The 14,904-nt window shown below is 39.5% G+C and overlaps 1 protein-coding gene across 3 annotated transcripts in view; it reads right to left on the reverse strand.

Moving 5' to 3' along the window:
• The window catches only part of SLC12A1 (solute carrier family 12 member 1), a 100,879-nt gene that overhangs the window by 19,320 nt on the left and 66,655 nt on the right, over positions 1-14,904 (reverse strand). For all 3 annotated transcript variants that reach the window (XM_007081816.3, XM_007081815.3, XM_015537424.2), the window contains exons 17-19: positions 14,382-14,522; positions 11,733-11,839; positions 7,970-8,052 (exon numbers count right to left, since the gene is read on the reverse strand). In XM_007081816.3, the coding sequence (XP_007081878.2) occupies positions 7,970-8,052; positions 11,733-11,839; positions 14,382-14,522 (331 nt within the window). The remainder of the gene's footprint in view (positions 1-7,969; positions 8,053-11,732; positions 11,840-14,381; positions 14,523-14,904) is intronic.

Genomic DNA, 14,904 nt, shown 5'->3' on the forward strand with positions numbered 1-14,904 from the left:
CCTAAAGACGCAGGTACAGGCTGCCCCAGAGCAGCCCCAAAGTATCATGCCCTTTGCTTTCATCTACTGTTTGGGGTGCTGTAGGGGCCAGTTGAGGGGTCATCTACCCTTTGCTGTCGTCCGGAAGGCGTGTATTTGTGTGCATCTTCGGGGGCAACTGCCAGGGCCATGCTGGGGAAGGGTTTCTTTTGCTGTACTTTTTTGGCAGACTCCAGCACACCCTGTGATTAGACACAAGTTGCCACATTCTTTGTCCTCTAGTTTGGACAAAGGAGGAAAAAAGATAAATCCTCCTTTGTAACAGAGTCAGCTGGCTGAGTGAACTGGGAGTTACTCCAACTATTTGCTCAAAGGTATGTACACAGCCCATCCAGGACAGAGCAAACTGCAAAATCCCGGGCCCCAGAGACAAAACCAGACTTTGCTTAAATGCGTCAGATTCCGCGGTCCCCTCAAAGACAACAGACAGAGGCCGACGGAGAGAGTCTGTTCTAAGGGCTAAAATCTGCTTGCTTGGCCCTCTTGGATTTTCAGATCCACACGGTGGTCTGCTCACTTGCACAGTGACTTTGCAAATTCTTATTAGAGTTCATTCTCAATTATTCCCTTTGTAGGTGATCTAAGGGCTCCTCCTGTGCAATCCATCCTTTTCTGATTTCAGTGCTAAGCAGAAGTGACGGTTTGATTATCTGTTCTGAATCATCTATCTGGTGTACACAGCTTGCTTCTGTTCACATGCGAGTCAAGAGCGGACTTTGTCAAAACATTTCTTTCAACAAGAGTACTCGCCAGCTGACTTGTGGACGTGTGCCATTGGCCACAAAGGGGGGTGAGCCAAGGGAGTATGAATGGAGAGATATCAACGGATTCCCACGAGCACAAAAATAAAAATTACTCATTCCCTCACGACTGCATCTGTGATGTTCAGGATTCACAAAGCCCTTTCCTCATAGTCTCTTATTTGATCCCAACACGAGTACGGGGATGCAGGCAGAACTCGTGGCATTCTCCCCATTTTACTGGGAAGGAAACTTGGGCTCGGACAGTTCAAGGTTGCACACTGGTGATGCAAGCCTCCTGCTTCCAATTCTAGCTCCCTTGTTCCCATCCTTCCTCAGCAATAGGCCCTGACTGCCAATAGCTGCCTGTTGAAGAAATCCACAGTCTGCATTTTTTTGAAGAAGCCATCCCTAAATCTCTCAATTAAAGAAATTTTTACAATGCTCTATATTTCCATGATACTCTGCTTCAAACTTTATTCCAGCAGACATAACTGTGTGACCTAGACTAGTTTTAAGACGCATTTTTTTTATGCCCTCTAGACTGCAAATTCCTGGAGGGTAGCTTATTTCATACTTCATCACCTCCATTTATTGAGAGTTTATTTTGTGCCAGGTACAATGCCAAGCACTCTGCAGCCATAATATCCTTTAATCCAAAACAATACATCTGTGAGCTAGGGGCTATAATTATTTCCATCGGAAAATGTGAAAAGTGGGACACAGAGAAGATGAGTCATTTGACTAAGGTTACACAGCCAGAAAGTGTCAAGCTGGGATTTAAACCCAAGTCTGACTGATTTCAAAGTCTTCACATACTGCCTCTCACATTCTCAGCTGTGCCCAAACCTCCCTCCTCATGCCTACCATCACAGTAAACACTCAAGAATAGTTTGTTGGGATAAAAGAACAAGTCAATGCTATTCAACACAGTTCAATACAGTTGAAAGTATCTCTATAATGGAGGGAAAACAAGTGAATTGTGGTCACAGATGAGCATGTGTAAAATTATGTGGAGGGGGATACAAAAGACAATGTTGAAAAGGAGTGGGGTTAATGCCATATACAGAGTTATAGAAAGAGGACATAATAGGGGCTGTTGGCCCAAACCAGGCTGAAATGTCACAGAGGGTAGGACAGGCAGGACTGATCACAAGAAGGAGAGGCAAGAGGAGAGTCCTTTCCCTGGAAAAACCCACCACCTGGGCATCAGATGGGAATTTGAATCTTCCATAATAAATAATTCTATAGTCTATTACAATTTACAAAACCAAAATGCGAGAGAGAGAGAGAGAGAGAGAGAGAATAAGAGCCTGCCTTTCTCTCATTCCAAGATTAAGAGAGTTTCTGAGGTTCTAATGATGGAAGAAAAAGCTTAGACCTTTCTGTTCTCTCACTTGAGTGGATTTGTAACCAATTCCTCAGATATAGTCCCAAAAAGTTCTCATGGAGAGAACAAAGAGTGACCTTGTTCCATGTCTTCATGCAAATGCCAAAACCACTTGAACAGTAGTTACCTGTTTTCAAGTCGTTTATAAATTGATTGTATGGTAACCAACGGGAGTGACTATAGTTTGAAATTCAATTTAGTTGTCAAGATTGCCTCAAATGTTCTATCCCCAGTCTTTATATATATATATATATATATATATATATATATATATATATATATATACACATATACATATATATACACACACACACATATATATATATATATATAAAGATGTTTTCAGAAATAGGCAGGAGTCTACACATTACAATTCACTTTGAATCTCAAGGATGGAGAACAGTCAATTATCTGACAGCAGAAAAGGGAACAGGGAAACCCACTGAGGAATCGCATCACCTCCCATTTCACAGCATCCTTTCTCTTTATCAATTATTAAATTATGATTCTTTCCTTGGTCAATCAACTCAAAGCTGTAAATGCTCACATGAATCAACATGACTTACCCCAGATGAAGTCTCATTGAATTGAAGGCAGGAAGCAATCCTGCAGTGGTCGTCTTCCAATCAAGTAATTATTTACTACCCTGCCATCTGTCTTTATTTTGCTAAGCTACTCCGTCAGACACAGCAGAATCCCCATGCTCGGAGATGGTCATAAATCGTGTAGTACTTACATGGAGCACTTGACCGCAATATATTGCGGATCACGTTTCATCATTTTATTCCTACCAGTGCAATTTGGACTCTTTGTTGTAGATGGCAAACTTGCTAAATACCCCTGGGAAGCTAACAATATGAAATATTGCATTTTTTGTGTTCTCAGGCAATAAATTAATTTATTAAGAGAAACTGTCAGCCATCAGTATTGGATGAGTTGCTGCAGTGTACAAGTTAGAATGTTATGAGCATCGATCTTATTTATATGAAAAAGTTATTCTCCTCACATAATCCTGTGACACAGTATAGAAATAATTGTCATTAGCTGGTAAATTACCTATAAAGCTGATTTCTATTCACTGCTTTATTAACTACAGTATATGGGCACTCTGAATTGCTAATATTTCCTTTAAATTATAATCTGTGATGACACTGTGGTGCCTGTGTTGGAAAAGCTATGATGATAATCATTAACATAGTATAATGCAATACTTAAGATTTATCAGGCTCTTATTAAGCCCTATATTACAGTATAATATAATGAAACACACGCTTATTTCTTCCAATTCAAAATCTAATATGAGGGTGGTGTCATAAATTACATAAACTTCAAAACAATGCATGGAAATGTGGCATAAAGTTAATTTCTATCATTATGCTGTTGTTTTTCTGCATGTTCTTCATGTATTTGTATAACACTTCTTTGTTTACTCTAGATAATTGGTACTTATAATTATTTTATTAGCATCCAACTGTATTTTTCCTTTCTTGAGTAAGAAACAGAAATATTTCAAACATCAAAGTTGATATAAATTGGATACATCCCTTGGGAAATTAAAAGGGGATGCAGTTCACTGCCAGGATTCTTTCAGAAATACTAAAAAATTTGCTTGCTGTATTGCCTTACAGGACTAAATTGATGGTGCATTTTGGTGGATGGAGCAGGAAAGGGTAGGAGTGATATTTTCCAGCTACCATCTCATCTTTCAGCTTGAGGAGATCAACATAACATACAAAGAAAATGTGTAGGGGCGCCTGGGTGGCTCAGTCGGTTAAGCGTCCGACTTCAGCTCAGGTCACGATCTCGCGGTGAGTTCGAGCCCCGCGTCGGGCTCTGGGCTGATGGCTCAGAGCCTGGAGCCTGCTGCTGATTCTGTGTCTCCCTCTCTCTCTGTCCCTCCCCCGTTCATGCTCTGTCTCTCTCTGTCCCAAAAATAAATAAACGTTAAAAAAAATTAAAAAAAAAAATAAACAAAGAAAATGTGTAATCTTAGTCATTTTCCTCTCTAGATCTCCTTCTTAAAAGGTAGACTGGCAGTTTCAAACAGACACAGGTTTGAATCTTACCTCTACCAACTGCTAGCCTTGTGAATCCTGGGTAAACCTCAACTTATTACCTGTTCACTGGGGCAAAGATAGTACACTCTTCATAGGGTAGTTGGGATGACAAATGTTATAATATATGTGAACATGAAGCATGACACGTGGCACATAGTAAGTGCTAAAAATGGTTAGGGGTGCCTGGCTGGCTCAGTAGAGCTTGTGACTCTTGACCTCGGGGTTTTGAGTTCAAGCCCCACACTGGGCATGGAGCCTACTTAAAAAAAATGGTGGCTCCTGTTGCTGCTAATGTATTAAGTTCTACTAGAAAAAAATATAAATTAATTATGAACACTGAATGAGAATTAGTATACCTTTCTGCAGATGTAAAAGATCCATAAAAGAGAATAGGGGCATAAGACAGGAAGCCTGAAGATCTCTTTGCTACATTTTTGCACAGGATAGATTCTCAGCTTTATCTTTTAAAGCTCTTCATACATGATCATAGAGTATACATATCACACAGTGGTTCTCTATCCTATATAAACGCTTGATCTTCAATTTCTTCTTCTCCCTTATAATACACTGGATTGGCTGCATCAGGAAGTTCACCTAATCCTCTTACATTGCCTTCTGTTATGAGGGAGACAATCATACGTGGCCAAATAGAATCTGGACCATCAGGCACTGGCACTCTCAAATCCCTTTCAGGCTTTTCCTTCCTGATGAATCAGTCAACAAACTCCCGATCCTCCTCTACCTGGAGACCAGATGCCCCAAGAGAAAAACAGGCAACTAGAGAGCTTGCTCTACCTCCAAAGAGAATTGACACTATTGTGCACAATCGTCCTCAATTTATCACTCTACACTTATAAATCTACATACCTAATCATCATTCCTCAACTCTTTTGCTCTAATTTTAGAAGATGAAGCTTTTTTTTTTTTTCCTGTTTCAGACCAACTCTTCCATCCATGCCTATCCCATGATTCATCCTATTCCTCCAGAATCTTACTCCATGGGTCATCCTTTGTTTTCATTTCCATCTTCAATCTCTCCCATTATCTTGGGCCCATTTCCTCAGTGTGAAAACATGACCCTCTCTTGCATTCTAAGGTCAATGGGTCTTTCTCTGGTAAATCTCAATCTCTTTCCTCTCATTTGCATCCAAACTTCTCAAAGTGGTGGGCCACATCCATAGTCTCTGATTCTCTCCTCAACCCACTCCAACCCAGATCCTGCCAATGCGACTCTACAGATAAGATTTTCACTCAGATTATCTGTGCTGTGTCAATTGCATTTCAGGAACAATCTCACTGATATTTCCTGCTGTATTTGACAATGTTGATGATTCTTATTTTGAGCACTGTATTCCCGTAGCTTCTGTGACACCACAGATTCCTGGTTCCTTTATCTTTCTGAGGGCTTCTTTCCTGCTCATCCTTTGGGGGCTTTTTCCCTGTACTTTGGGGCTCTCGACTACATGCACTCTTTAGATTTTATTTTCCAGTGTCATTGTTTCAAGTTTTACCTTAACTATGAAGTCTCCTGTACCAATCCACTTGGGTTGCCATAACACATACCACAGACTGGGTGCTTAAATAATAGACATTTACTTTCTCATAGTTCTGTAGACTAGAAGTCCAAGAAAAAAGTGTTGGCGGGGTGGTTTCATTCTGAGGCCTCACTTCCTGGATTGTAGATGGCTGTCTTCTTCCTTTCCTCTGTGCTTGTCTGTGTGCTCATCTCATTTCATAAGGACACCAGCCATATTGCATTAAGTCCCACCCTTGTGATCCTATTTTATCTGACTTACTTCCTGAAAGACCCTATCTCCAAACCCAGTCACATTCTGAGAAATTAATTCGCTACAGAACTCTGGGGGAGCATAGCTTGGCCCATAACATCTCCTAAATGTGCATCTCCAGCTCACACTTCTCCTTTAAGACCAGGACTATCTAACTGCCAATTGGACATTTCCAGTAGAATTTCCCACAGGAGATTGTTTAAAACTAAACCAGGAGATTGGCTTCATTAAACCTACTCTTCTTCTTGTGTTTCCCATTTCCACAGGCAGTATCACCATTGATGCAGTCAGCCAAGGGGTCCTTTTACACTCCTCCCTTTTTCATATCCAACCAACCCCCAAATGCTGCTCTGTGTGTCTTCAAAGTACTCCTGTCCTTTCCTCTCCATCCCTAGCTCTAGTTCAGCCTGTTTCGTTCTCTGCCTTTGACTTTTACAAAAATCTATTTGATTTGTCTCTCTGTTTCCATTCTAGCCCCTGTAACTGAAAGAGTATGAGATGTAAACCCCAATTTGACCACATTATTCCGTCACTTAAATCTCTTCAATGGTTCTGCACTGTCTGCAGAATATTTCTACACTTTTTAATATGGCAAATGTGGCTTTTAAAATCAGGATCTTATATCAGCAGCCTCAAATTTCACTATTATCTGCTTCATACTTCCTACTTCAGTAACCTGAATCTGCTCTGGGTAGCCCATATACCCCATCCTTCCATAATCCTGTGTATTCACACCTTTGCTTGATGCTCTGGTCTTTGTCAGGAATGCTGTTTCCCAAACTCATTTCTCTTTCGCCCAACATTGCCTAGTTAACTCGACTCATCCACTAGATATCAAATCTAAAGTAACTTCCTCCAGAAAGACCTCTTGGAGTAAGATGTCCCTCTCTCTTCTCCATTATACTCTACAAATATACTTACTAGCACACTAATTAGTTTTGGTCTACCCAGCACCATCATTTACACCATGTCTGGTACACAAGAGACACCCAAAAAGTATCTCTTTGTTTTAGTGTTGGTCATCAGGGGACTCTATTTTCAAGTTCATCTGAAGAGATAAGTCATGAATTAGTGCCCTGTCCTAATATTTCAATGACTATTTAGATGTGTCCTTTATCTCATTCATAAGTTTAAACATAAGTTATAACAAAAAACTAAGTTTAAACATAAGAGGGTATGTTTAACCTCTTAAGATTAAACAAGTATACTGGGGCGCCGAGTGGTTCAGGCATTTGAGCATCCGACTTCACCTCAGGTCATGATCTCGTGGTTCTTGAGTTCGAGCCCCACATCGGGCTCTGTGCTGACAGTTCAGGGCCTGGAGCCTACTTTGGATTCTGTGTCTCCCTCTCTCTCTACTACTCCCTTACTCACACTGTGTCTCTCTCAAAAATAAATAAACCTTAAAAAAATTAAAAAACAAACAAACAAACAAACAAGTAATCCTCTAAAGGGAAAAAAGCAGAGTTACTAATCTGAATTAGTGTTTCGGCCTCGGACTTAGATTAGTGATTCACAGCATGATACATTCAGGCTCATTTCCATGTTGGCTGAAAACCAGATCATAGACTCTTAAAAACAAAATACATGGTTTTTTGAGGAAAGAATTAATCTCTATTTTCTCAAACATCTTGCAGAAATTAATTCAGCAGTTTATTTTACCAAAGGTGTTTATTTTCAGTGATGCTGGCTTTGTAGTTTTGTGATAAGAATAATAATTTATGACTGCCCTGGATTATTCCATATTTTATTTTGCAGGACAAAGGCCGTTTGTGTTAGCAATGGAGAAAACACTGGGGAAGTGTATACACCTCAGGTCAGCACAAGAACATAAGCTCTATCATTAGGGGGTTTTGTCTGTATTGTGCACTGCTCTATCCCCAGCACCTAGAAAAATACCAGGCATGAATTAGGTGCTCAATAAATATCTGTGGCTTGAATAAAGAAAGTACATACCTTGCACTTGAAGAACCTGAGAGATGTCAAACCCTTGGCTGATTCTGACTATGACCACACCAATCTCAAAATCAAATGCATCACTGAAAGTGAAAGCAAAGTGGTTATTTAAATGACCCCTTTAATCTTGAGGTTTTGTACTAATAGCAAGAGAGTCTAAGACTCTCAATTCTAAGATATTAACATAACTAAACTATGAAAATTCACTTGAGAATACAGCCAAGAGCTGATGCCTTTTGTTAGTTTGTTTTTCTCCCTTTATGCCTTTTAAAAATGTATTCTGGATAAAGGTAACTGATTCATTTACTCTGGAACCAATTTATTCAAATAATACTGTCACCTAGAATTTTGATTAAGAGCTTGTTACATGCTTTTAAAATAATTGTTTCATTTCTAATGTAAGCAAAACAATCACTGAAATATTTAGAACAGAGAGTTTCTAGGCTGCAAAGACCCTTTGAAATTATCAGCCAAATCCCTACTTATGGAGAAAGAATCCTACAACATTTCTGACATCAAGTTCCCAGTTAAAAATATCTCCAGTTCCTTTAAGGAACTTTCACCATTGACTTTGGGCAGACTGTTTGAAACAATGCTTTTTCATGACAACCCAATGCCGTTGGCTGTTGTGCCTTCTCTACGCTCAATCCAATAGAATTAGATTTTCTAGAAGGAAAAGAAAGGCTCTCTTTCTTTTATCTCTGTTCTTGTAGAATATTTTTTTTTCTCTGCTCCTAAATATGGGGCAAACCAATTAGTACTTTGAGTTCATTAAAAATTTTCTCCTTGGGGGTTCCTTTGTTCAGTCTCAAATGGATCGGAAGCCTAGGACCCTTTCCATAGAAGGTCACCCTCTACCAGAAATAATGCAGTTTGTGATTATCTTATATAGGCAAACAGGTTTCTAATAGCCAAAGTGAACCTGAATTTTCAAATAATGATATGAATAAATTCAGTGTAATATGAATATCCATTCAAAATTCAATCTATAAGTGATCTTCACTTAGCAACACAGACCTAGCAAAAGTCGCCACAAAATAAATTCCTGATAAGTCTTGTTTCCAATTGTCCTTGATTGTAAAAAGGAGACGATGTGTTCCACAAAAAATATTTGGGTTCTGTGCTAGGAAGAATAATTTTAGACTTCCCAAAGACATCCACATTCTAATCCCTGGAACCTGTGAATATGTTACTTTATGCCGCAAAAGGGACTTTACGGATGTGATTAGCTCAGAGACCTTGAGATGAGATTAACCTAGATTATCTAGGAGGGTCCAGTGTAATCACCAGGGTCCTTAAAGTGCATTTGGGAAGCAGAAGAGGACGTGAGGGCAATGTGGTATGACCCATCAAGAGCTTTGAAGATGGAGGAAGAGGGCCATGAGCAGTGGACTGCTCTAGAACCTAGAAAGGGCAAGGCTGGGGATTCTCTCCTAAAGCTTCCAGAAGGGAATATAGCCTAGCCTACACCTCGATTTTAGCCTAGTGAATTACTGTCAGACTTTTAACTCACACATCTGTAGGCTATTAAATTTGTGTTGTTTTAAGCCACTAAGCTTGAGGCAATTTTTTTATGGCAGCAAATGAAAACTAATACAGATTCAAATTAAAATTAAGCCATACCTAAGAATATTATAAACATTTAAAATCTTTTATCTAAAGAAAAATTATAAAATTCTATATTATTGTAATAATGCCCCCATGTTAACAGTAATACTATGCTTTACTCTTACTCACAAAACCAATCAAAATAGTTAGAAAGGGAAATATAATACAGTATGGAGGTATGATGGTCTTCCCTTCTATATTGACCTCACTGCTGTGGTAGTAAGGTCATTTAGCCTTACTAAGCCAGCTAAGTTTTATACTAGTATAAATTTGAGCCACCTTAACGCTGAACTTTACTACCAATAAGACCAATTTGGTATAAAATCCAGAAGTCTCCTTGGCCTAATATTATTGGGTTTGATTATTTTGGTCCCTTTAGATTTCTAGAATGTTTCAAAGGTGGGCACATTGGAAGATGACCCCAGATAATTTTGTATCAATTAATGGACACTAAATGACTGACGGTTTACATATGTCTTATTTGCTTCAATACTTTTTTTCCCCAAAGATGAAGATGAAATTTCTTTCCTCTCTGTCCCCCTTTTTTTTCCCAGCGGTAAAGATGAAATTTTATTTTAGAATCTGGATAACAGAGAGCAGCTCTAATCTATTTCCAAGAATGGTCAGCAACTGACTGTTTCTAAATATATCAAAATGCTGGTTGGTGAACATGGTAAAATTCTACCCTGATCACCTGCTTTAGCCTTAACATACTGAACTTAGGGTATCACCAGGGGCCAAGTGGCAGCATTTGGCATCCAGACTTTATACCTTCGGGAAACACAATTCAGGAGAATGCATTTAGTACACAAGTTCCCCATGTTAGAAGGATTGTTAAGTGAATGTGTTTGGTCAGTAAATGCATACAAATTTCAGATGATGAAAATTATTTTTTTATACTTCTTTTCAATACACTAAAACTAGAATGCTTTTATAATGTGCCTTAAATCTCTCCCAAACAATGATAAATACAATGCTCATTCTAGCAGGGGCCAGGACATAGCCTGGTATAAGAAGCACTGTGAATACATGTGCTTGTTTTGAAGAGGTGAGGGTTTCTTTCCTGTGTATTACAGACTTTTAAAGTTCAGCCAGACTTCTCAGGGCACATTCCCTACCCTGTTGTATGGAATCAACAACAAAACAACAAAATATTCCATTTCCATTTTCAGAGCTTTTGACAAAAGATAGCTGTTAGCATAGCTAACATTGCCCCCCTTGAGACAAATGTGGCTAAATATTTTCAAGACGGGAAGAAAGGCTCAGTTTTCTAGAATGGCCACTAAGGGTACTCTGAGCCTTTCCATATGTGTAGAATTCATTTTCACTTATACAAAATAAAGAACCAAGCCAGGTAATACTTTCGCTATACATGTACTATTGGAGGCAGCATAGCATTTTGGTCATGAGCTTAAACTTTGAATTTGGATAGTCCTGGGTTGGAATTCCAGCTATGTCACAACTGTCATTTTCTGCATGTTACTTAATTTTTAATGTCTGCATCTCTCCTTATAAAATGGGAACAGTATTAGCACTTACTTCAAAGTCTTCTTGTGGGAATTAAGTGGGATAATTTGTGTGAAGGACATTAGCCTGGTGCCTGCTAGTCTCTTAAAGACTATCATTATGACCCTTGTCCCAAGACTTTTCCAATATATAGATATTAGATGTCACGTCCCATTTAAAACTCACTTTTTGTCCTTAAACCAACCCAGAGACACTGATATATGAAAGCTTCATATCAGCAAAGAGGCATCTGAGGCTCAGGGGTAGTAAACTCCTTATCCAGGGCTCAGAGGAGATGATGACTGAATTGGGCACACCAGCCAATCCAAGATTCCAGGTGTTTTGAAAGAACACTTCCTTCCTTACCTAGCTGTCCTTTGCTTTTAATCTTATGAATAGGTTTTAAGACTGCAAATCTTAATAATTACCTTTTTCTTTGATACCAAGTTTCCTCCACCCTGCTTCCTCTGACACTATGATCCCCTCAAGTTCTATTATTGGCAGTGTTTCTTGCACTTTGGTAAAGAATTCAGAGTACCAGGGGAATGTCTTCTTCTCAGGCAATTTAATCTGGTACAACAGCACCTGTTATGTACTGCCCTGGTTAGTGGTTTGTAAACAAGAACACGTCCTGAAAGCCATTACTTACTGTATGATTCCCACATAGTTCTCAATCTCTGTCAGGGGAGCTTTCCTCCAGTTTTTTTTATATCCGATCACCAGAGTGTTGGGTTTCATTCTTCCTAAGCCCGAGGCCTAAACAGAGGAGATAAACACATGGGCAATCCTTTCCAGACCAGGAAACTACCACCGCAAATGAAAAATAATGTCCAAAAGAGCACTGAAGTAATGTTCTGAAGATTCTGAAGATTAGATTACATTTTAGAGCATGTCCTTCATGCCCGTACCCAAGCATAAAATAGAAAGATTAGTTCTAAATCATCTCAGCCATAAATGGATTTTAGATGACAGAAATGTAGCTTTTCTAAATTAGCAGTCATTTGCATTTCTTCTGACACACTCATTAAAATGGTTCAATAATTTAAATCAAGTGAGGGTCGGCTTAACTGTTGGCATGCGTGTTGTAACTTAGTGGTTCAAAGCTCATTTCCACCTGTTTTACCCATACTGTCATTAGCAATAAAATCCATGTTTGGAAAATTCTAAGATACAAGGATCACTGAAACTCGTACTTGTATTATTTATCGAAGAGTAATGGCGCTATGTCTCTAGGACCTAAGCTTCTTACCTGACAGTATCATTAATAGCCATCTTCCATATCAGGTTTCACTCCCCCCCCCCCCCCCCCCCCCCCGCTTTAGATGACAGGATATGGCTTCCAGTTAATTAAACTTAATTTGGCAATAATATTGAATACCTATTAATTACAAAGTGTTATGTCAGGTGCTGTAGAAGAGCAGTGAAGCATATTCTTTGGCCTTAAGGAGTTTGGAATAAGGTGAAGAAGGCAAGATACACACAAATAATTATAATTCAAGTGCACATGCAGTAGGAACTCATATGGAAGCATAAGGGAAGAAAACCTGAATTCTAGCTGTGTCTTCATGGATGGCTTCAGGGGAAAGGTGCCATTCATTCCAGATCTTGCAGGTCAGTTAGAGGTTGACAAGCATGGAAAAGAGAGCAGTGGGAGTGAAGGAAGAACACTCTGGGTCACAGGAGGAGTGAAACCAATGACCAGAGCAGAACACATTAAAGGGGACAGTGGCTAGCAGGAGGAAGCAGGCATTGATGGAGGGTTCCTGAAATAAACTTTGCCTCCACATCTGTTGTGTTTCTCCTAGAAATGTCCAGGTGGCAAGATAACTCCTTACAGCCATCGTTTGGTGCTCAGCAGATACACGGCAGGATGGAGCTTGTCTTTTCTGTGACTACAGTTTGGGGATGTGGTCATTTGTACCATAAATTCTTAGAAGCAAAGAAGTCTTCATCCAAAATGGATGGTCATAATGGTCAGTGCTTCCCTTTAATACCATCCTGTCTTTCCCTTTGTACCCCACTTTTCTTTAAGGAAATTCAAGTGAACAAACTTTCTGCATTGTCGAATGTTTTATGGTTTCTTCTGGATTAATATAAGACTTGCTTTCCAGGCCTGTGTCTTTTCTCTCCCTGCTTATTTCATGTCAGACCACCCATTCCTTATTGAAAATTTTATTATTTCACCAATCTTCCAAGATAATTTTACCTTAAATGTGTAACCTTCCCAACATATTTCACCACAGGGCTCCTGAAAAGTAACTCACTAAAGACAATCAGCTTCTTAAAATGACACCTATTTCCATGGTTTGGCAAATTAGTAACAGGTGAAAGGATGCTCATTGGGGGTAATAGGTCTTTCAGAAATGGCTTCTGTGTGCAGCTACTTTGCAAGAGTTCTTCAGGAATATAAGAGACAAGAATATACCAAATACTCTTAATCTCCAAAGTAGTACAGTTTATTTTTTCTCTCCTGACTGCATAAGCATCAGTGTCACCTGGACGTCGTCCTGAATTTTGTCATTCCTGTAAACGGTAACTCTGAAAGCAAATACATCATTCAGTACATATAGAATCAGGGCTTTCCAACCATATTAAAGCCAGAATGATTAGAAAGCCAAGCCCTACAGTTTCTTGGGGTCTCTTGGATTGTTTGAAGAATGGTTCACCATTCTATTATGATCAGAACTGGGGAAAGACTCTGTGTACTAATTATGGAAGGGGAGAAAAAAGGAAAGAATAAGGGAGAAAAAGATAAGAGAACCAAGGGCTTCCATGTTGAGCCACAGAGATTATTACATTTTACTCAACATTCTGGAAATAATTTAGGAGGATAGGGAGATTTTTACGCCCAGATCACCATGCATTTATTTAGTTGAATCTAGCAGCTTGCCCTCGCGCCATTCACAGAAGAAAAAAGGAGCAGAATGCCTGACTTGAGTATTGCTATATGCAGTATGAGATGCAAAAATAGTTTGAAGTTTTAATAGGATCCTGAATGTCGTCAACCATCAGAACAAATTTGCATTTCAATAAGTGTGGGGACAGAATGTATGCTGGTGGCCAAAGGCAACCTCATTTCCCATTTCCAGCATATCATCCATAGTTCATTGTAATAGAACCTCTCTGCTTTTGTTTTAGTTTTGCCTCTCCTCAGGAATTCGAAATGAGTTCCTTAACCATCTGCATTGATCTCCGATGCTGGGCTGCCTAACGGGAGCCATTCACTTTGGGAGCCTCATTAATAGGGAGTGCTAATTGTCTTTTGCCTCCGTACTCATTCCCTCAGTGTCAGCCTTACCTGAAGGAGACTTCGGACACCATCTCTGAAACAGTCTGCTGCCACTGCAGCATAAAAAGCCTTGATTTTGTTCTTGATAAGCCAGGCCTGCTTTTTTGCCATGCCGCTGTTCATCTCTTTAACACACAGCTTGCGTGGTCCCTGTACGACACGATGAAATATTGGTTAGAAGCCCTGCTATTATCCATTGCGCTGCTGTTGTTTTCTAAAGGACAAAAATAGCCAGCAATGCCCCATCGAGTTAAGAAGTGGGAAAGAGGGAAAAACACCTCACAAACAGGGTTCACGTAGACTCAACCTTTTGGAGCAGGCCTCTGCTGCTCCCATCATTCACTTTCCACCCGGAACGTCCAGATGCATTAACACCTGTTTAATTAACTGCCTCATGCCAATGAAAGAAAGAGCTGAGGGCATCACGGCACAGGAGGAAAATACTGAAAATGCGAATGAAGAAATTCAGGATAAATACACAATCAACCTTTGACTCAATAGCAAGAGGTATGTTTAAGAACACTAAGGAAAT

This window comes from Panthera tigris, chromosome B3 (assembly GCF_018350195.1).
Source record: "Panthera tigris isolate Pti1 chromosome B3, P.tigris_Pti1_mat1.1, whole genome shotgun sequence".
In the NCBI taxonomy this organism is placed as follows: domain Eukaryota; kingdom Metazoa; phylum Chordata; class Mammalia; order Carnivora; family Felidae; genus Panthera; species Panthera tigris.